This window comes from Manis javanica, chromosome 11, assembly GCF_040802235.1.
Source record: "Manis javanica isolate MJ-LG chromosome 11, MJ_LKY, whole genome shotgun sequence".
NCBI lineage: Eukaryota > Metazoa > Chordata > Mammalia > Pholidota > Manidae > Manis > Manis javanica.
The window spans coordinates 87,369,753-87,394,118 of record NC_133166.1 but is presented as its reverse complement, the minus strand read 5'-3'; the positions used below and the strand labels follow the sequence as shown (position 1 = coordinate 87,394,118).

At 34.2% G+C, this 24,366-nt stretch overlaps 2 protein-coding genes across 5 annotated transcripts in view; one reads left to right on the top strand and one right to left on the bottom strand.

Moving 5' to 3' along the window:
* RALGPS2 (Ral GEF with PH domain and SH3 binding motif 2) overlaps nucleotides 1-24,366 on the bottom strand; it is a 338,606-nt gene that overhangs the window by 62,505 nt on the left and 251,735 nt on the right. The gene's annotated exons all lie outside the window — the stretch shown is intronic.
* On the top strand, nucleotides 1,705-22,513 carry ANGPTL1 (angiopoietin like 1). Its single transcript, XM_073216816.1, has 5 exons — nucleotides 1,705-2,359; nucleotides 7,183-8,028; nucleotides 18,566-18,759; nucleotides 20,161-20,431; nucleotides 21,821-22,513. The coding sequence occupies exons 1-5, from the start codon at nucleotides 2,290-2,292 to the stop codon at nucleotides 22,006-22,008; spliced, it is 1,569 nt and encodes a 522-aa protein (XP_073072917.1). The 5' UTR covers nucleotides 1,705-2,289; the 3' UTR covers nucleotides 22,009-22,513.

Here is a 24,366-nt window from a genome sequence, read left to right as displayed (position 1 = left end):
AATGTCTTCCTCGTTATTAAATCTTTTAACATCTCTCTTGTTCTCCTCCTGCTCCTTAATCTTTCTGCAGTATTTTGACCATTCCCTTCGTTCCTTGGTCTTCACTGGCTTCAATTTACCTAGCTTCCTGTCACTCCCATCCTCCACTTCTTTCTTTTCCTCATTTTCCCTGGAACTTGGTGTTCCCCATGGTTCTGTCATTAATATTCTTGCTCTAAGTACTTTGTCTGGATTATCTTATTTCTGTAGTTTCAGCAATCACCTAATTGTTGGTGACGTTCTAATCTCTGTATAGAACTGAACTCTTGATTTTCACTTTAAACGTAACATGCCAAAATAACCATTATTTGTCGCTAGGCTGTTCCAATTTCCTACTTTGGTTAATGTTATTACTGAAGTTAGAAGGCTCATAATTGCTCAAGTAAAAAGGCTCAAGAGGAATTTACTATCTTGTATTTTTTCCCAGATTAAGCTACTAGTGAATAGAACATAGTCACTGCATGATGAAATAAAGTATTATTACATAATATAAATTGGAGGCTAGTTACTGGCAGTCTCTCTGTCCCAGTGTTTTTAAAATCAGGAAATATCTAAAGGACTCTCTTTTCCTAAAAACTGGGTAGATCTGGCAAATGAGGTACAGCTGAGAAGGGTGCAGATCCCATTGTACTAACTGTAAGGATGCCGGTTTGGCATTATCCTCATTTTCCTCTATTACCTCACTTCTGGTTCACTTTGCTTGTTTACATTACCTGCTTCATTCTTGTTGTGGCATTTGTCTTTACAGGCTCTTGAGTTTGCAACCCCTGGCATACCTACGTATGTCACAGGAATTTAAAGAAATTCCGTGGTAAAGAGGTAGAAACTAGGCTGACTTTAAATGAAGGATGCAGATTGACAAACAGTTGATGGGAGAGCCTACGAGAAATGCAACAAGGACGGGAAAGCACATGGTATATATTAGAAAGTAGAAGCCAGAAGTTTACCCAGGAGCAGCAACCAGCAATTATATAGCCCAGTGGGAGACAGTGCGGCGTCATGCTTTGGAAGTAAGATTTAAGTACGAGTTCTACTACTTAATAGTGAAGTACTAAGCCTAACTACTTAAGATGCCTACATTTTTGATTCCTGAGCTACTGAGTTACTTAATCATTGTAATAGCATAGTTGGTAATCAACAATTATTAATTCCCTCTCCAGCACCTTAATACATAGCAGAAGAATTGGGCCAAACATAGGTAAAGTGACTTGTCTTAAGTTCACACAGTTGGTGGGAAGTCAGACCTCTTCTCCCGCCCCATTCGGGCCAGGGTTATGTTTGCTTTTAAATCACAAGGCATCAACTAATAAGAATAACCTTACTCATAAAAGGGGTCATGTAGAATAGGTGGAAGTGGTATTATATAATATCAAAATTTACATTTAAAATTATTACATTTCTAAAAGAATTATATAACAGATTTCTACTTATTTTTGATAATTACATATATGAAGCAGTTTTATCTTAAGAAATATTACACAGTAAGACATAACATATTACCACATCAGGTTTCTTATAATTATGTTTAAAACCTTGTGAAATGGCAACTCAGTGAAACGTTTAAAAGTTCTTCTAGGTTTTAAAGAGTATTGTATTATTAAGGTGGCTGCCTCATGACAAAGTCTAACTCTTGTTCTTTGTAAGAAAAACAAACTCATCAGCCTGCAACTACCTCTAAGTGAGGTCCAGTACTGTTTTCTCAGTATCTCTGGCCAGCGGGCTGAAATGTTTATTTTATAATTGCCGCTGAACTATGACAGTTTGTTTCCAGATGGTGCCCTTCCTTCAACCTGCACACAGTCTCTCCTTGTTCAGAGCTATTCAACCTCCTGCTGATCCCAGTACCCCCCACCCCTATTTAAGGCTACAGAGAGGAAATCCTAAGGAGGAAATTTTCCCTTCGAGTCTCCAGCAACGTTTTGGTGACGTATTAAGTGGGCGGAACTTGAGTCTACCAAGAGAGGGAATCACTATTCAAGGGTACTGCATATACAATCCAGGCCAGCTGCAGCTGGTTACTGCATTTCTCCATGTGGCAGACAGAGCAAAGCCACAGTGCTTTCTCTGCTGGATTACAGATAGCCCACAGACCAGAACTTCCACTCTACTACTTAAAATTGCATAGGTGGCTTGTCAAATTCAATTGATTGGTGTTGTAAGAAGAAAAAGAAGTTCCTTATTACAGCTTGGATTTAACGGTCCATAAAAAAAAATGAAGTTGCCATTAAAGTCAGAGACGAACAAACTTCTATGCTGATTTTTAAAAGCAAGAACAAGAGCAGCAAGTTTCTGGGTCTGCTTTATCAACAGATAAAAAAAGGTATTTTAATATTTCTTTAATTTTTATTGAAAAACGTTAAGTCAAAATGCATAATTATATTACATTTGTAGTAGAAACTTCAAAATCTTTTGAAGATTTTTGGAATATACTACAATTCCTTTAATCTGAGAAAGGTTTTGTTTTGCAGCTTTATGTAAAAACTGGTCATTAAGTTGTTCATGATGATTAATACATTATTTGAAGTTCAATTTAATGATATTTGGTGTGTATGCTTATAGACTAACACATATGTTCTGGGTTTCAGAAAACAAGTGCTTAAGTGACATTAGAAAGAAACTTTAACAAGTAACCAATTAAAGACAAACGGATACAACTAAAGAAAATAATAAACATGATTAGACTTTCACAAACTTACAGCTTGTATGCTGAAGACTGACATGCACTGCTAGATTTAGAGCATAGCTACAAAACACAGCTAAGAAGATATAAAATTAACTGAAAGGCTTTGCAACAATACCTCAATTATAATACAATCAAATATTAAGCAGAAGTCCTTCTACAGATTTAAGATGAATATTGTGTTTCTTGCTAAAACTCAAAATTTCAAATAGTTTTCCAGTTTTACATGCAACAGTAATTTAACTTAGGTAACATAAATTAAAACTGCTACAACTGGAATTACTTGAAAAAGGAAAATTATTGATACATTAAAAAAACCCCTGAAACCTTACAAATTAGGAGAAAAATAAAATATGAAAGTATTATGTAAGTAGTCAGTATCAACAATAGAAAGTAAGAACCCAGAAGATACAATTACTTAAATACATGATTAAAACACCAAAAGTATATAATATTTTTGGACAGAAATTAATTTTGGTAACCATACATAAGAGGTTTCTTTCAGTATTCTACCTGGGGGCTTTGCTTAATTGCATTATGAGAATAATTAAAAATAAATTACTAGTAACCAATAGGAACCAAAAATACTAATAAACCAAAAGCTTTAACAGCAAAGAAATTTGTTTGTTATAATTTGGGGATCCTCTGGTCCCTTTAAAAATTAAAGATATTAAACTGGTAAGGACCTTTAACAAACAAATAATATAATAGTAAAGCTAATATTTCTTCAACTTTGCTCTCCTGTCCTTTTCTTAAATATTCAAAACTGTAAATGTTGGGAGGATAAAATTTTTCAGCAATACTGAATCTAAAATACTATCATCTCTCTCTTTGCTATGAAAAGTGCATTAGACTTCATTAAACCTCAGTTCTCACTGAAGCCTTAGGCAAGCATTTAATCTAAAATTCAAATCACACAGATAACATCCCTTTCTTGAACATATCTCCAGGGAATGAGACTGTCCTCAAGTCTCTTCCCAGAACATAATTCACAATCTACCTAAGCTTTTTTCAATGCTTCATAAATTTAAGTTCATTGTCTCATGCCATTTTCAGAGCACAACACAGCCAGTTTAATGCTTCTATGCGTTTACCATCTGAAAGGAAGTAAATCCTGATTTTTATTTCTTCTCTCTACTAGCTGGCAATGTAGCAACTATGAAGAGAAATAGCACCAATAAAATTAACCAAAAGCATGGAAGACTTTTTTTCCCCCTAAAAACAACGAGGCAAAGACAGAGATTTAAACTTAAGTATACTGTAACTAATTTAAAACATTCTCTTGGGACCTAGGAAATATTTCACATGTACAGAAAGGTTTTATGAGGTGACATGGATTTATGGATCTTTCACTTTTAAAACTGAACATATGTGGGAAAATATTAAATAGGAGAATGTCTTCAGAAAATGTAACAGTAAACTTATTTTTAAAACCAGTTCTTAACTCATGACATAGCTAACCTACTACTTAAGAAACGTGGCTCCTTATTCTGCTTTAGGTAAATGACAACAAAGTCATTACTTGTTTGTAAGGATAAGGGAATTAAATTTATTTTAAAATTTTAACTTTTAGTTCTCTCCTGTAAATCCTAACTTAGGTCAGATTTTCTTATGGTAGACTTTATGATTTTAATTGCATAGGAACCCACAAAGAGCCAAGGCAGAGTACACTGAAAGGGGAAACTTTTGTTAGTTCAATTTAGATTCAGATTTTCACATTTTCATTCTTGCATGACAACACCAATACAAAGTCACAATACTGGTCTTGGATTATATGCTACTCGTTAAAATTCTACTTGTTTTGAAGTTTCATGTAGATATTTTCTGAATTTTCCTTGTTCTGGTAGCTTGTCTCATGGTAGATTAAATAATATAATTGTATGATCTGAGAGTTTCCCTTCTATTATTAAAGTGAAATGAGTGGATTAGTGTCACTAGGTAAGTTAACTATGTGGAAGAGAAGATGTACATTACCAAGTAGGCTTATGGCTTCTATCTTACTGTCCTTGATTTTTAAAATAAACCGTATCTAAATTTCATGAAACTGCAAACATAACAAATCTCACTGGCTTTTGGTATAGGTAACTCTAGTATAGTAGAAGCCCTTTTCTTCCTTGTTATAAAATAGATGACCCTTAAGGTCAAACATTTCTGCTGATGTCAGAAGTCAAAGTATGAAATCAAAAAACCGCAAGTACTCATCTCAAGTGTGCGCTGGCTTCTGGTCAGCGACAGGAGGCCTCTGCTGTAAACACAGAACACTATTAGGCTCATCCTTCCTATTTTGGTTATGTTAGTAAAAGGAGAACACTTTTCCACACTTCATCCATTCTTTATCACTCCATTTTGAAATCACTCATTTGAAAACACCAATGGAGCTGTGGCTTTAGAGAGTAGTAGCCACCTTTGGGACTATGGCTGAAAGTCTGTATTTCATTGGTGGGACCTTTATTTATGGGGGTGAGGGTTCATAATCACAAGTCAGCCATATAACTATCAACTGATGGAATACACACAGAAGGAAAGGAATGACAGCAGAAAAGTTTGGGGTATAAAAATAATAGAAACAGACCTGAACAAAAATGATCCACAAACACTTTTGTATAATTCAGTAATGAGTCAGTGTAAAGATACAAACCAGAAAAAGACTGAAAAACACAAAGTTTAAGATGCCCCTGTAGTCATGACTAGAATAAAATGACAGGTTTAGGAAAATTATAAGTATTATATAGGAATTCCATTTGTGTGTTTTAGCTTCTCCAGGACTCTATTCTTTTGCAGAATGGCAATACTTCACAGTACTGCTGGGCGTGTAGATAAGACAGTTAACATGTGTTCAGCATGACATAAATACAAGGGATTTTGACAGTGCTGGTGACAGAAAATAGGATAGAGTATGTTGCCATATGATGTAGTGGTTAATGAAAAACATGATCTCTGGAGTCTTCTGCCTGGGTTCAAATTCTGGCTCCATCTTGTAGAAGCTGTGGGACTCTGTTGAAGGAACTTAACTTCTAGATGCCCGTTCCTTCACTGGAAATGAGGATTGTCATAGTCTACCTCAGAGGGATGTAGTGAGAAATAAAAATGATTTAATGCATGTAGACAGCTTAAAACAATGCCTGGCACTCAGCAAGCACCCAATCAGCATGAGCCACTGTTATTATTGCTATTATTGATATTAGGCACAAACAACCTGGGAACCTAGCTCCTCAAATCGAAAAACAAGTACTTTGGTGGAAAATCAAACAGAAAAGCTCCATCTTAGTGTACCCAGTGTCACCCTTCAAAAATAGCAGACAGGAATCAAGTTTATAAGAGTGGGAAGGTGGGCAGCTTGTTAATAAACCTGATGGAGTGACATACACTCATTCTACTGCTACAATTCTTTAAGGAAGTAACAAAGAGAAAGGAAGACGCTTTGGTTCTTGGAACTAGTTCTAGTGTTTCCTCTAGTGTTTCTATAGAAATTGTATTATTAAGGACAGGTATTTTGTGGGCCACAGCAAAAATGAAGCATTCCAAACACATATTCCAGCACATGTGCTACTGCTAAAAACATGACTGAGGGGCCAGGTAACCTGAATTCTAGACCTGGTTCTAAGATTACTCATTTGTGTAGCCTTGGTCTTCAACATGCACATGGGCTACAAAGAGGTTCTTGAAACAAATGGTCTCTGAGGCACTTCCCAACTCTCACCATCATGTTCAGTCACAAGACAGTATGGTAGTGGTTCCTTGGTAATGGTTATAAAAAACTGCTAACATTTTACTAAAATACAGTTCAGTAGAGCCTCTCTTAGAAGAACGAACCTGCTGAATCATACATAAGCTTAAAGCATACATATGATTATGGAGGAATTCTTAAACTTGTCACCAATCCTAAAAGGACATGCTACAACAAAATATACAAAGCTAACTTCCTGCTTTTAGATTTGTTAGATAAAAAAGATGTTTACTAGAGAGGGCCAATTTAATTCAAACTGCACATTATAAATATAAAACAGTAACTAGTAAAGCATTGGTTAGGGAAGAATGTTTTAATTAATCACTTACAAACACTGGTGTACCACTTTCAGAGCCTTAAGATAGCAAGTGAGCTTTTTAAGGTAAGACAAGTTTCTTATTAGGGCCTCAAAGCACCAAGAGCACCTGACTGACAGAATGTCTTTGCACCTAGTAGACATTCACCAAAATCTGCTCACTGAGCTGGGGAACAAAAAGCGTTACTTAAATAGGGTGTTACCTGGAGAGCTATTCTCTTGAAATCTAATTTTAAAAAAAATATGAAGGCACTATAATATTGAATTTAAGAAATTAGTAACATTAATTCTGGCCCAACTTACTAATACCAAGAGATACTCAGTTTTTTCCTTAGATACTTTATTATATTATTGACTTTAAAAGTAGGCTGATATTAATTCCTTTCTACTTTTTCCCTTCACTGGTTTGTTTTTTAAAAGACAACATACAACCTCATTTCAAAATGAAGGCTTTTATCTGGACCCTAAGTGTGCTATTCGTCCTACTAATGGGCGCTGGACAATGCAGAGGAGGACAGTTCAAAATAAAAAAAATAAACCAGAGGAGATACCCTCGTGCCATAGATGGTAAAGAGGAAGTAAAGAAATGTGCGTATACATTCCTGGTACCCGAACAAAAAATAACAGGGCCAATTTGTGTCAACACCAAAGGGCAAGATGCAGGTACCATTAAAGACATGATCACCAGGATGGACCTTGAAAACCTGAAGGATGTGCTCTCCAGGCAGAAGCGGGAGATAGATGTTCTGCAATTGGTGGTGGACGTAGACGGAAACATTGTGAATGAGGTAAAGCTGCTGAGAAAAGAAAGCCGTAACATGAACTCTCGTGTTACTCAACTCTATATGCAACTATTACATGAGATTATCCGTAAGAGGGATAATTCACTCGAACTTTCCCAGCTGGAAAATAAAATCCTCAACATCACCACAGAAATGTTGAAGATGGCAACAAGGTACAGGGAATTAGAAGTGAAATATGCTTCCTTGACTGATCTGGTCAATAACCAGTCTGTGATGATCACTCTGTTGGAAGAACAGTGCTTGAGGATATTTTCCCGACAAGACCCCCATGTGTCTCCTCCTCTTGTCCAGGTAGTGCCACAACATATTCCTAACAGTCATCAATACACTCCAGGTCTGTTGGGAAGTAATGAGATACAGAGGGATCCCAGTTTTCCCAGAGATTTAATGCCACCACCTGATCTGGCAACTTCTCCCACCAAAAGCCCTCTCAAGATGCCACCAGTAACTTTCATCAGTGAAGGTGAGTTACTACCTCTTACTGTTTAAAATCAAAGTACAAGGTTAATATATTTTATGGTTTATGAAACAATGCTTATAAAATGCTTATTCTTTATTTTTGTGATATAATTATACATGATAATTAAAATTTTTCTTTTTCTTTTCTCTTAATCAAGAATTGGAGTTAAATACATCTTTCAGCTCCAAGGGTCTAAGCATTAAGAAAAGCAGTGTATCTGTGAAAAAGTAGTTTCCCATCCAAATTCTTACAATGTAAGAGACAGCAGTGAGCCCATGATCTACTCCTAACCTCTACAGCCACCCTACTGGCCTCCAGTAGGTCCTCACTGCTGCGCAAATACTCCTTTATTTACCTCTTGCTGCTTTTCCCATCCTCCTCCTCTTCAAAAGGAATATTTAAGAATTTGCTTTCACTCTCCTTAAGCCTTCTGTGACGCCTCCTCCTCACCCCCGTTCTCAGCACACACCATCCTCTGCTGTAAGGAGGTTAAGTCTACTCAGGTCAGAGATTCCTGTTCTTCCCTATCTTGAAAACATCTGCATGAAAACCACGTCCTCTTGCCCTCAGTCTCAGGAGAAAAGGGTATCCTCTCCTACTTTTCAAGGCTAAACAACTACAATTTGTACTTTACTCCCATGTAAATAAAGATGTTTTCACTAGCATAAAAAAAATACCCTTGAATTGATCTTAGTATCTCTACCTCTATTTCTTAATTTCATTCCTTTCTCCCTTCATTCATTCCATATCAGTCACTGATCTAGGTGCATCAATACAAAGATGAATAACTCATCTTTGAGTTTGGTAAGCTCTCTAACTTTTTGAATATTTTACCTTCATTTTACACCTGCATCCATTTTCTCATAAGCCATTCTCCTGAATTCTTTACAAGTTAATTTTTTCCTTAGAGTGGACGGAATAACCCAAACACCCAAAAGTTAAAAAAAAAAAAGAGTAAATAAATCATAGTTCAATCACTTATTGAAAAGGCAGGGCATGAAAGTACATATAGACTATGAAATAATTTTAAACAGTAACAAAAACAGAACAAAGACAAAAACTGGAAATGCATACTTCAGAAAGTGCTCCTATCTCTCTGTAGCAGAGGACACCACTGACCATTCACTTTTCTGCCCCTGGGCCTCCACATCATAACATGGTATCCTGACCCTTTCTACTTCTATAAGTCCTTCCTTGGCATAGTCTTCCTTCTCCTATGGCTCAAAGAGGCTTTCTTCAAGCCATTCTATTTTAGAGGCCTCATACACTTGAAGGCTACAAGTATCACCAGTGCTCAGGTGGCTCCTGCATGGAGTTCTCTGTCCTGCTTCTAACCAATGTTGAATATTTGCATCCGGATATTCAATCACTACCTCACATGCTGCTGCTGCGTCTGTTGAAATACCTTCTTTCAGCTTATCTGTCAACCTGGCAGATTTCAAGGCTTAACTGAAATACTATCTTCAGTGTTTTACCTTCCCAGATTCTATCAAATCTATCTTGAGGGCTCTTTCCTTAAATTGCTGACTATGTCTCGAATATGTTTTCTCTATCACCTTACACTGGGGTTATTTGTTTGCATGTCTGTCTCTCTGCTAGATGGAATGCTTATGGAAGAAAGTGAACTATCTTTTCGTTTTCCACTACAACAGCTAGCCAGGATCAGGTTTGGTATATGGTGCTCAGCACAGTGTAAGAACTACAATAAATACTTGAGGAATGAATGAATGAAACAGTAACTAACCCCAAAATAATCTCTTCACCAAACAAGCATTCTCCTTTTAGAAATTATTATAAAAGTAACACATATTTACTGAAGAAAATCTAGAAAATAAAAAATTTTTTAAAAAGCTTCCCCGATATCCAAATACTCAGAAATAAACTGAAGTCAACACATTGGCAATAACCTTCAAGTCTTTTTTTCCCGTCTCTTAAACATCATAATCAATATTCTCGTAACTGTGAAAAACTACCTAATGCAGCAACTAGAGGACAGAGATGTCCTGGATCACTAGCTGTGTGACCTTGGCGGGGAAGGGGCTGTTGCTTTGCGCTTCAGTTTCCTCAACTGTAAAACAGGGATAATAAGAGTACTTACCTCATAGGAGTTAACACTTGACTGGTGTCTAGAACAGTGCCTGTATCAACACTCAAATGCTAATTCTAGAATTGTGTAATAGCTTGCCAACCGGTCTAAGTCTTTCTCCATCAAAATGAATTCTACATTGCTAACAGATCTTTCTTCTTCGACTACCACTTTGGTCACATCACATTTCTGCTCAGCAGTTCCCCACTGGAAACTGGAAAAGTCCAGTTTGCTTTGCCTGGGAAGAGTAATATGTTTCTCAAAAGAACTGATCCTACCTGTTTGTTTTCATTCTATTCATTTCCTTTACAAAAACCATGCTGCAATAAAATGAATGAATTCATTGTCTTCTGAATATTTTCCATGCTTTCTGCCTATTCAAATTATAAGGCTCGCACCCAAATAAAAATATAAATAACTAAAATAGCAACTCCTCCTTGAAGCCCTTTTTGACTCCCACAGCCTTCAAGTGATTGCTCCCTCTATGAATGTCTCTACTTTCTATAACATATGTACAGTATTTCTTATATTCTTTCTTGATTATAAGTTATCTTTATGTGTACACATAGTAGTTACATACACATCTAAATAAAATTTCATTCCAGGTATAATATAAGTTCCTTTCTAGTAGCTGGATATTGAGTCTCATTTGCAGATGGTAAATAAATGTTGGCTGACTTGACATTACATTTTTATGGACACTTCTTAAAGCTGTCAATCCAAAGATTTCCATGAAAGTACTTTAATACATTCTACTCTCCTGGATTCATTCATTTTTGTACTGTCCTAACTCTTGTAACAACAGGATAGAGTACTATTCAATTAGGTCAATGATGATGATTGTTAGTATCCCCAAACACTTTGATTTCTAAAGGAAAAATGTGTAAAAACAGATCCACTGGACAGAGAAAAGAAAAAAAAATACTTAACTTTGATATTCTTAGAGTATACGTTTTGTGTAAGCTTGTAATGTATACAACTTGTCAGTATAGCAGTTTGTACACATAATTTACAAATAAACATAACTGAAGTGTGTGGAATATTTTTAAACTCATGGGGTATACAATTATGTAAATATGAAGATGACTGCTATGGAATATTTTCTGTGGGTAATGAATCTTAAGTGGATAGTATCAATTTAGAGCAAATGATTATTCTTACACTGACACTCTAAAACATGTTGATATAAAATGAGATACATCATTTTTTGGCTTTACTATACATTGAGCTGTAGTGTAAGAAAAATCTAATATTACAGAATTAAATCCTATGCTAAGGATTTACCATATCAAAAGCCCCATTAAATAGACTTATTTTCATCAAACAATGGTGTATATAACCCTAATAAACCAATCCTTAATGTAAAAATTAAGGGCAGGAATAACTTTTCCTGTTATTCATTATTGATTTGTTGTTTTAAGTAAAATTAACTTTTTCCTTATTTTATTCTATAATTTTGGTCTCTGATATTCAAGGACATAATTAGCAACACCATAAGAATGTTCATTAGTATCTTATGAACACATAAGGGAAAATGCACAGAATTAAGAAAACTTGTTTCCTTTAAAATTGACCTTGGGTAAGTCACTTTGCCTGTTTTCTCATTTGTACAAGAGTGATGGTTGAACTGAATGGTTCCTTTCTAGCTCTGAAATTCTGTGATTCTTATCGAATATAACTTACTATATATAGTAATAAATAGACTTGTTACTTTCTTTTCTTTATATATGATGTGCTGAAATCTTTGTTCATATTATTCTTATGTCAGACTGGAAAATATATCTAAGCTGTTTGAGTACTTGCACAAAAAGGGCAAAGATGGATGGCTATTGCTGTACTAATACTAACATCTGCTTCTGGCACCAAGAAGCTCATAATACTCTACATGTAGGCACATGGTCACTCTAAAGTCTCTAAATGCATATGTGCATGAATTATTTAAAAAGGGTTTTAGCCAGTCACAAAAAGTCAAATACTCTTATGATTCCACGTATATAAGGTACTTAGAGTAGTCCAATTCACAGAGACAGAAAGTAGAATGGTGATAGCCAGGGGTTGGGATGAGCGAGAATGGGGACTTGTTATTTAATGGCGATAGAGGTTCCATTTTACAAGACAAAAACAGTTATGGAAATTGGCTGCATAATAAGAAGAAGCCACTAATGTCACTGAACTGTACACTTAAAAATGGTTAAACTGATAAACTCTATGTTATGTACATCTTACCATTTTTAAAAAAAGGTATTTTAATGACAGGCAATTTTATATTTTCTTTTAAAATGGTCATAAGAAAAATGCACCCCAAAAGAACAAACTTATTATGAACTTACAGCAAATAATGGAGTAATTTTGTTAGTTTAAAATAAATTATCTCCAGAGACATTACCTTTCCCTACCTCAGTAAATGTTTGGGAATGTAACTGCACACCTGGAAAACTGCCACCAACAAAGTTCTTAACTGTTAATGTTATTCAGCGACTGCATTTTCAGTTAGTCTTTTATAATAGAAAGCATTACTCTTTCACAAATGGTATATTTATAAAAAATAAGTTTATTCCCTATAGGTGATTGGAGTTGAGAAAGTTCCTTCACGGTGTGTTTGAGCATAGATTTGAGTATCAGGAAACCTGGATTCTAACAAGGCTTCTCTGAGGCCCAGGTGCCTCTTTTGTAAAAGAGCCTGTTGTGGTGATTAAAGGAGGTGATGTCTGTGAGGATGCTTTGTTGTGCGGTCTGACCATGCTTAATTACTAGTTTTGTGTGCCCTTCCCTGTGTGTGCTTTGCGTTGGGGGTATGGGGCCACACAAGCTTATAAAAGGTAAACTTAAAAGTTAAACTTGAAAAGCTGTTATTAGAAACTAAAAACATGCTTTTTAGTAGATAATAAGCTAATTTTCAATTATTTATAATGCTTCCTATTAGTAAATTTTTAGGATGCAGCTGATTTCATGGAATACTTACATTAACACCTAAATAACTAACGAAGACTGCTTAAGCAAAGAGGCTGTTGGAATGTGATTCTTATAATCAGTTATGAAAAAAAAATTGATAATTTCTTTAGTAATTTCAAAAGTAAAAGCTTGGGTTACAAACTGAATTTTAAACTTACAGATAGACAAACAGCAATTTATATTATTGTTAAAAGGAAGAGTCTATTATCACTTTAGAAAACGTTTGCCTCAGACTTCCCATTTCAGAAATGCTGTCCAATATATTTATCTTATGCTTACTTCATAACCCAATTAAAAAGTTTAAAAAGTTTACCTTTCAAAAAAAAACTTTTTTAAAATAATTATTTGGAAGCTCTAAATTAGTTTTTACTTTTTTTTTTTTTTGTTCTGTTTCTCCTATCACAAAGAGCGCAGGATTGGGACAAAATAAGAAAATAAAGGAGAAACTCAACAAAAAGGGGAGGATTTTTATTTTAACTAAACAGTTTCTTTATAGAAAAAGGGTAGATATGTTAAAGATGGTTCCCATAGAAGATGCTAGTGTGAAACTGTTTTCTTTTTAAGCCACTGTTCTGTTCAAAATATGGGTCTTAATGAAAAATACATGTTGGGAAATAATGTAGCATGACTGGTCAATATTTTTCTTTCTATGAATCAGATTTTGTTAGCCCTATACAAACTTTAATCATCAAATAACTGAGGAAGAGAGAGGCTGGTCCTTCAAATTCAATGTACAGAATTCCAGTTTCCTGCCTTGAGAAGAATCCAATTGTGTGTCATGGAAGATGAAGACCAGTTCAAGATTATTCAATGCAAGAAAAAGGTTAATAAAATTCCTTTTTTAAAGAAAGATATTTCCAGTCTGTACCCACTGAACCACTATAAACAAATTCCTGAATCATATGCCAATTAATTTATTTCTGATAATACGTAAACTGGCAAGTTAAATTTGACCTCTCAAAAATAAAGCTGGAACTTTTCTACTATTCATTTAGGAATTCCTATTAAGTAATGTTTTTTATGGTACAGAGAAAGTAGTAAAACATTTATATATAAGAATGATTTATACTAATTTTAGTAGAAAGTAAATAAGATATGCAAGTAATAATGAGAAAATATTTCTGCCAAGATCAACAGTATACACTGGACTAAAGTTATTGGCTTACTCATAAAATATAAACAAATATTAAATTCTGATATACACTATCTTTACTGAGGAGAAGAACACTTATAAGCACTGCTAATTTTATCCACATGTTCCAGAAAAGGAGTCCAACTAAATTTTCCGAAGCTTTTATATCAACTAGGTCTAACACAGGCATCCAAACTGTGAACACGAAGCCCGCGATAAAGAAGTGGGCTGAAAATTAAAGTTGAAGATAATTTTAAATTTGCAAAAAATGAAGTTTCTCAAACTGAACCTGGATTTACAAAGTCCAGAACCCTCCAATTTGCTTAAGCATCTGAGGGCTTATTAAAAGGCAGAAAGGAACAAATGGTTCTGTTTTTATTACATATATTCTATCAACACTCAAAATCATGATGTTGTTAAATATTCTACAGCAATTCAAACTTAAAGTTCAATTTGTGAATATATACTTAAGTATAAAATGTAAACCATCAAAACTATATACTTAAATGAGTGCAGAGCAAACATTTACCATGATGCGTGTAGAATAAGCAGTACAAATGTGACATGTGCAGAATAAGCAAATTTCTGAAATGAGAGAAGTATTTATGTGTATTCCAACAAAACCACTTAAGGTGTGCATGAATGCCAATACTAACAGGTTTAAAAGTAAGAGCAATGTTCCTTAGATATCCTTGACTATTGTGAAAGGGACACCTTTGAAAAAACCTGGCTAACTAGAAATAACCATGATGACTGTACCTTTGAATCAAAGTAATCAGCTTGACTCTACAGCGTACCTGAGAGGCTCTAAGTACCACTCTGAGCCACTTACATTTCATACATTAAAGTTGTAACCCCTCTGTAACATTAAGCTCTCTCCTGTCTCCATGCCTTCGCACATGTTACCCATGTGTGGGTCAGAGAAGCCCTACCCCTATTAACCTGACTCCTACTCAATCTTAAAAACTCAGTTCATTAAGGTAGACTTTGATCTCTGCAGATCTCGGTTAGCTATTTCTTAGCCAGTGTTCCCATGTGCCCACATAACTCCATCAAAGTACTTGTCATATTATAGTGGAATTATCTTTTTACTTGCCACTTCCCACAATTCCCACTTGATTTTATAGCTGTTTCTTTATCCCTTGAGTCTGTAACAGTTTAGAGGCTATAGTAGATGTAGAAAAAACATTTCTGGAAAAAATAATGCAGAACTAAGGAAATTCTGGAAACAACTGTGTCTACTATAAGATACAGTCCTTGCCCAGGAGGGAGTTCTATGAATGAAAAAATGAATATATTACCATGCATTAAACAAGATAATCTAAGAATGGACCTAGAAATCATACTTCACTTTCCTTCCATCTCATTGCCATATGAAATTAAAATTCTACAAATTTCATTCCATATGAAACACAATTTCTCAGCCCTTCTCTTGATGACTACAGTGCATGTTTCTGTAGTATGAAGTAGCTTATGTGTGACCAGTAAAAAAGGGAGAATAATATTAGTAAAACACAGAGGTCATATTGCTTTATATGGGATTTTTTCCAAGCATATTAACATTTTGTGCCACAAGTAGCTGCAATTGAATACAAGTATGCTAACAGCTAACACCAGCTGTTATTTTTAGTGTAAAATATTTTTAGTTTTTCTGCAGCATATTAGGTTTTCCAGGAATGTGTTATCTCTCTACACTAGAAATATACTGTGCATTCATCTTTGATTAGCCATATTAAAATTATTAATTAAATAAGCATATAAGTTAAATTATTAAATAAATTTAAATAATTTAATTAAAAAATTAAATTAAAAAGCTACTATGTGTTGTTAGCAACAAGAGAAAAAAGCAACAGTTACTGATGACAACTTTGTTAAGTATAGTGTTAAAGGCTAGAATAATGTGTAATTTAAATTCAGTAACTGAGAAGGTAGATAACATAAAAATGATTCACACTGAATTTAAATAGAATGTGATCTAATTTATAGCCAGTCTGGTCATAACTTTTATCATAGTATTTCCTACCTTAAGAACCTACTTATGAACTTTCACAGGCTAACCAATGTCTTAATGAATAGTAAAGCATAAATTTAATCAAATTTTAGCCTATCTAGTTCCACAATATATAAAAATGGTAGTACAACATGACCAAGTTGAGGTTTCCCAGGAATATAAGGTTGGTTTAACATTAAAAATACAGTCAACAGAATTTACCAATATTAACAAACAAGAAAAAAAGAAAAACCATTATCTGTCACAGTAGATAAGTAAGTCTTTGACAAAATCCAAAATCCATTTATGACTAGAAACTCTCAGCAAAGTAGGAGTAGAAGGAACAAGAATTTTTAAAGTAGTTATTACAGCTTAAAGGAAAATATGTTCATAATGAATGCAAAACTGGAAATCTCAGAAGAGAAATAAAAATATTAAAAAAGAATCAAATTGAAACTGTAGAACTAAAAAATTCAATACCTAAAAAATATATAACCCAAGACAGCATTAAGTCTTTATAGTTTCTCAATTCTTTTTACCAGTAAACTGTAGTGCTTATGGCCACTGTATTGCAATTTTAAAAAATTTGAATGTAAAGAAATATCAATGAAACAATATAAACTTGGACTAGAGAAATTAATTCTCTCTTGATTTTTGTGGGTGGTTTTTAATTTCCTTGTATTATAAAATGTGGAGGCAAGTTAAGATTCATTTTTCTCAAAAAACAACTGACAGCCTACTAATAGTTAAAGCACTCATGACATTAAGTCAGAAGCAAAATAAGAACAGTCTCCATATTCAAGGAGCAATCTAGAGGGAAGAGTCCACAGTCTGCAAGAACCCCTTCTAATGGTGTAACTGTATAACTATTTATCCAATGAGGTTAATTCTACCCCAATAAGGCCCCAACGGGACCCTGTATATATATTTGACACAGTATAGATAACACATTACTCAAAATTTCAACAACCTATTATCATTACAGTACTTCTTGTACGAACTTTACTTGACTAAATGATTTTCACATAATTTCTAAAAATAACACATCAGAATTTAAAAAATTTTAAACATAAAACTTGACAACTGGAACCTCTACACTTTTTTTTTTGTTCTAATAGATCTTTATGGCAACTATTATTTTAAGCCACTTAATATTTTTATATGCTTATAAAAAATAACATCAAAACACTGGGAAAGAGTGAAAGAATGTTCAGTAAAACTAGAAGCTGTCTTTCTTTAGATCCAAAAATGTGGAAATCACAAGTTCAAGAGTCAGATACTCTACAAATGATTTTACAAAATATTTTGTCATTTTAAAAGACATGAAGAACTTATTAGTGGATTAAAAAATAGGGAGAGAATCCACAAAACTATGAAATAACGTGGGAGGAAATATAGCGTAACAGCTCAGAGCATGTACTGACTTTGGCATTATAAAGAAATGGGTTTAAGTCTAGAGTTTATTATCTTCTAAGATACAGCAGCTTAGGCTAGTTAGTTAACTGCTTCATCTACAGAACATCTGTAAGCTATCACAGTCATTTGTGTAGACTACATAAGAAAATCACTATCAGTCATATAAACTGATACAACCCTTTCAAAAAGCATTTAGCCAACATTCCTGAAATGTATTCTTAAGGACTGTTGTATGGGGGGTGGGAGGTGGAAATTAAAAGATTCTGCAAGTTTGGGAAACCCTGGTTTATTTCAGGGCTTATCAGTCATTAATATATGAATGTACATTGTTAGTTTCCAAAGGGTAATATAACATTTAGCAGTTCTAAAACTTCTTTGCCCATGGTATGCCATTTTCACTATGTATCTCATCAACTTGGAAACTGTAAACTGGGCACAATGAAGAGTTATAAAAGTTTGTTAATATGCTCTTGATCCAGTAGATCAATTGTGCAGCATTTTTATAAGTAAATATGAAAAAAATGAAGCTAAAGAAGACATACTGTGCAGTGTTATTTATAATAGTGAAAATCAGATGAAATGTCAATGTTCAATGATAGAGGAATAAATAATGATATATCAACATCAAAGACTGTGTATTACAGCTACTTTAAGTGCTAGAATGGAGATTATAGTCTCATGAAGATTTTTTGTTAAAAAGACAAAATCCAATTTTCTTTGTGCATTAGAATTATAAATAAAATAGTATGTATATGGACAAAGACTTGCAATAATAGTGGAAAATGAATCAAGTTAATGTTCCAGATACTGAAATTGAACTTTTATAGTATTGTGTATACAATAGGTTAAACAGTGGTATCTGTAAAGAAAGATACAAAGGTAAGACTCTTGATTAAAAGCTAGTTTAATATGATGATTCTTTTCCTGTTAAGTTTCCTGGTAATCAATGATATCTTAATTACAGGACCTTTCAAAGACTGTCAGCATGCAAAAGAAGCTGGACATTCAGTCAGTGGGATTTATATGATTAAACCTGGAAACAGCAATGGACCGATACAGTTATGGTGTGAGAACAGCCTGGATCCTGGGGGTTGGACTGTTATTCAGAAAAGAACAGATGGCTCTGTCAACTTCTTCAGAAATTGGGAAAATTATAAGGTAAATGAGTGAGACCTCATGGAAATGTGGAACAAAGCAGCTCTTGCAATAGTAGCCACAATAAAGAGCATGCAGAACTAAGAAAATAGTTATTCATATGTTTTTCATTATCTATGTTGCATTGTCAAAAAGATATCCTCATCTCTGGTTTCAAAGTCAAAATTAAAATGGAAACCAAATATGTACTTTAAAATGCTCCCTTTCAGTCTGGATGATTTATACATATATTTAATTATTTGTGAAGACTATTTCCAATCCCACTTTATAAGGAGACAACTGTTTTGCTTATGACCACATTTGTACCCATCATCGTGTATTTCAGCAATTACACACACACAAAAATGATCTTGTTTCAAGGATTCATTACTTCTGATAACCATACCACCATGTTTTAAGTTGATGACATCAGACATGGTGGGTGCCACTGGGAAGTAACATACACCTGGACTGTCAGATCATACCAGAATCATGCATTATCATGTTCATATTCTTGATGTTCATCAAGCTAATAATGAGTGATATGTACCTTCAGCTTAAGGATGGCAGATGGGAGAGATTTTATTTTCTAGGTTAATTCTTCATTCAAAATTGTGAAGCAATGTGATTACTCACTCTTAGGTGACATTTTACTGGCAGCTAAAAATGGGATATTAATATATCCATTCAGAAATTGTGTACATTTCTAAACAAGTAACTGGGAAAAATAACACAACCTTGTTGAAAAACTTAGGGTTAAGATCAGGTTTACCAAATCTTATATTCTGCTGCATACTTGCAATGGCAACTGCTTAGGGAAAAAGGATAGCTAATCGATTTACTTATTTTTAACATTAATCTACCATTTTTCAAAAAGATGGAACTTTGAAGATTACTATTTTATCTTCTTATATTTACTAACTTTATTTATAATAGAGCTAAAGAAGACAATATGTTCTAAAACTATCACTATTGATACTATCACTTACAGAATACTATCACTTATTGAATGATTAAATAACGTTAGATTATCCTTTTTGTTTATGGTAGGGACAGTATCTGTACACTTTTAGGAAAAAAAACTGGCTCTCTGTGTGAATATGGGTGAGCTCAAGAACCCTGTTCAAGGATCTGGGTAGTTCATTAGTTAATGTTTTTAGTAGATATGAACAATTTTCACTGTCTTTTGCCTTTGTCTAATTTGTAGGGTTTGAAGTTAGCTGTGCAAATAAATACTAACGAATTAAGAGAAAGCAAAGCAAAACAAACTGTGTGGGGCTTATAAAGATCAGGTGATTTACGAAAATGGAAATTCACATTACTGCTAAAGCAGACAATATGTGTTATCAAACTTAAAACTTATCTATAAAAAAGTTTACTATCTCTACACTTATTTATACACTCATGCTCTCTGTTTATTAACAGAAAGGGTTTGGAAACATTGATGGAGAATACTGGCTTGGGCTGGAAAATATCTATATGCTGAGCAATCAAGATAATTATAAGTTGTTGATTGAATTAGAAGATTGGAGTGATAAAAAAGTCTATGCAGAATATAGCAGCTTTCGCCTGGAACCTGAAAGTGAATTCTACCGACTGCGCCTGGGAACTTACCAGGGAAATGCAGGGGATTCTATGATGTGGCATAATGGTAAACAGTTCACCACACTGGACAGAGATAAAGATATGTATGCAGGTGAGTACAAAAAAAACTGATGTGTATTCTTTATGGAATCACCACCTTCTATGCATTCAATAGAACCTTTTTTAATGAAGTATTATGCTACTAAAAATCTTTGCAGAAAGGTAATTTTGGACTCAGACAGAGGGAAGAGAACCATTCCTAAAGGAACATCTTTTAGAATCTCTTCTATAAGGAATCCCAAAGTGTGAACTCTTTGAAGAACAATGTTCTGTTGTTCTAATTTGGGGGTTTGGGGATGGAAACCCCTAAATTATAACAACAGAAATAAAACTCTTAAATGCCTCAAAATCATAACAAGTACTAACTGGACACCTACCATGTGTCAGGCACTCTTGTGGGTCTGAGGATGCAGCTGTGAACAAAGTTCCTGCCCTTTAGAATTTACTCTCCAGAAGGAGACAAAAGGATTTATCAGGTAGTGCCAAGTACTCTAAGAAAGTAAACCAAGTAAGGGAACAGAAAGTGATGGGCAGCAGGAGGTGGGGTGGGTGCTATTTTATATGGGGTGGCCCAGAAAGGTTATTGTGAGAAGGTAACATTGGAATGAAGACCTGAAAGGAGTGAGGAAAGCAACTCATTTGAGTATCAGCATAAAGGCATTTCTTAGTAACAGGGAACAGTAAGATAACGGTGACATTTGGGATAAAGAAGAACAGAAAAGCTTTGTTCAGATGGGAAATTAATACTCTCTTTAGAAAGAATCAATTAAGCCACCCACATAATATAATTTTTAGTTTAATTTTCATAGACTTTTGCCTCTTTAACCCAGGTTTCTGGCCCTGATAAAGAGATATCCCCTAAAAACTGATGTATTTTTCTGTTTAGCTGTATCTTGGCAAGCAGCACAGAGGTCTCTATTTTAACCTATTTTACACAGGAAGAAGAAAGAAAAAGGAAGAGAGATATAATCATAAAATATGCCATACTTACAGAAACACATCTGATTGCTATTTCATTTTGTTATTTTTTGCTATTTTGAGGAATCAATTTCCCCCCAACTTTACTCTATTTAATGACTCAGTATCCTTCCTTCCAATGTCTTCAAGCTCTTCTTTCTTTCACATATAAACACTCCTTCTTTGCATTTTACTTACCCTACTACCTAGAAAATCAAATCACTTAAAAAACAACATAAAAAACACACGCACTAAGCAAGCAAAGGCCAAGATAAAAGACAATTCAAGTGATCTTTCCAGTAGTTGATACTTAAGCAACAGTAACAATAAATGGAAAAACAAAACTATGAAGATAAAGGTGACTGAAATCACTAAGAAAAAAACAAATTAAATTGTTCCAAGGTTAAAATAAGTTTCTGATGGTGGGCAGTGTATCACACTTAGAAGGAAGTTTTACTGTCATATCTACATTTTTTCCTCAAAGGAAACTGCGCCCACTTTCATAAAGGAGGATGGTGGTACAATGCCTGCGCACATTCTAACCTAAATGGAGTCTGGTACAGAGGAGGCCACTACAGAAGCAAGTACCAAGATGGAATTTTTTGGGCCGAATACCGAGGCGGGTCATACTCCTTGAGAGCAGTTCAAATGATGATCAAGCCTATTGACTGAAGAGCCTCTAACTTAAATAACACAGAACTCTGCATTTTTCAGTTTCTAAAACTGTAAATGTTACATGTGTATTATTTTGCACAATTCATTCCTACAGATATAGTTTTTTAAATGAATTTTACTATAACTATTAAAAGGGGATTCATTGATGTAGCTTCATGTTCCCTCAATATAATGAAGATTATTTGTATCCATCATCCCAGTTATTTTAAAAATTATACTGACTAAATACAGGCGAAGTTTGTTTTCTAAAATGTAAATATATGCCACAATGTAAAGCAAATCTTAGTTTATTTTAACTCAAAATTGAACACATGTTCAAGATCCTTAGCAATTTATTTAAAAACTTTATGAGATTGCTCTAACTTCCAATGGAAAAATAATTTTAAGATTTCAGCCAAGTAATACATTTTATTTATAAAATTATAGACAGGAAATTAGAGAAAACTCTAGTTTTGCCAATAGAAAATACATTTTGCATTGAATAAAAGTTATTTCAAATTGACTTTGTGCCTTTTACATGAAGTGATCAAATCTGAATTAATGTATTTTATTTATGCTAATTTCCCCAAAGAATTAAGTGACCCACAATATTAAAATACATATTTATAAAACAGAAATGTATGCATTATTTAAATGATCAGTTTATTAAAAAGTACACAAATGAATTTTTCAAAATTATCTTCATATGGTTTTCTTAACACCAAAATCTCCTGAAATACATTTTATAAGAAAAATATTGATATTACAAAAATGGAGAATATTTAGTCAAGTCATGGTTTTACAGATCTGAATTAAAACTCTAAGTTTATTAATTACCCTTCTCCACCAATTTACTGATCCTTATTATGTGGAAAAAAACCTGTCTGCTCTTCAAGTGAGAAAGCTTGGACAGCTTTATAAGCATTACTGCATACTTAGGGGCGGACTAAACTAACTTCAAGGAACTGTTAGATTATTTTCCCAATACTGAGATTCAAGAGCTCCAAAGCAGAATCCACAGGGGTTTTGGCTAGTCCAAACTGCTAATTCCACTTTATAGTCTGTGTGTCTTTAACTCATTTTGCAACTAACAATTTTATCACCAACCTTCTGGAATAACTACCTTCTAGAAACATATTCACTGCTTACAGCTGACCTTCCCTTTAAGCATTTGTCAATTAAATTTTAGAGAAGTCTCATGACACTTTTCGCTTAAGCAAAAAGAAAACACAATCAGAACTGAAGTTAATCATTTGAATAAGTCAAATCCACCAAAATGACCAATGTTATCCTCTGTTACACCTCAAAATTAAAGTTCTGGTGAAAGAAATGAGAAAAGCAAAATCTTACAGAGGTACTAAGCTTTGTTTACCTGTGGTCATGTTAAATTGGTTTTGGAATCCCTTACAACCACTTCCAGAACCAAAAAAATCTGTTATTAGATTTCTGGGAGGAATTATGCATCTAATTATTGTATCAAATCTTAACTGAATAAAACTTTACTAGGGCATTTAATTTACTGACAGAACTAGAGCATTTCATTTACACAACGAAAAGCCTATCAGTAAGATAGAGAGGAGTATAAAAGTAGAATGATGTGAAAGTCAACGTACAAACTAGAAAACTGGGCTGAAAGCTACACTGTCTCGGCCGCTGGACCTGCTCTGCTCTCATGTATAGAGACGATACAGATCAGTTCTGGAGTTCCTGGAGAGCTTAAGAATAATTTACGCAAGTGAGTTACTTGAGAGCACAGAACGAGAAGCACTATTACATGATGGTTGCGTGTAGGTCCTAATGTCAGAGCTGCTTAGGTTTGCGGCCCACTCTACCACTTTCCTAGCTGTGTTACGGTGGGCAGTTTATATACTCCTGCCTCGGTTTTCTTATCTGTAACATGGGAATAACAAACCCGTGATTACTGTGAAAATCAAATGAGGTAATACACGTGGTAAAAAAATTATTTAGAATAATGCCTGATACAAGTGAGGGCTCAGCAGACTTTAGCTATCAAACTACTACTCATCTATGTACTCTCTGCAGCACCTATTAAGGTGCCTTTTATAGAGCAGGGGATCAATAAGTGTTCAGGCATAAAGTTATATTGATCCATGACCTTCATGTGAGAACCTAACAAATCAATAAGTGTTTAGGCATAACATTATATTGATCCATGACCTTCATCTGAAAACCTAACAAACCTATGTCAACTGTTATGGCAGGTAGTTAAGAGACTGGGCCTTAAGAAAAGAAAGATTAAGGCAAGAATAGCCACAGTAGGAACTTCAGCCTTATGAGGCTCTTGTGAGAGATTAAATAGGTCACTTGTGTGGTAGGTAAGGAGCTACTTCACAGATAACTTAGGAATAAGGATGT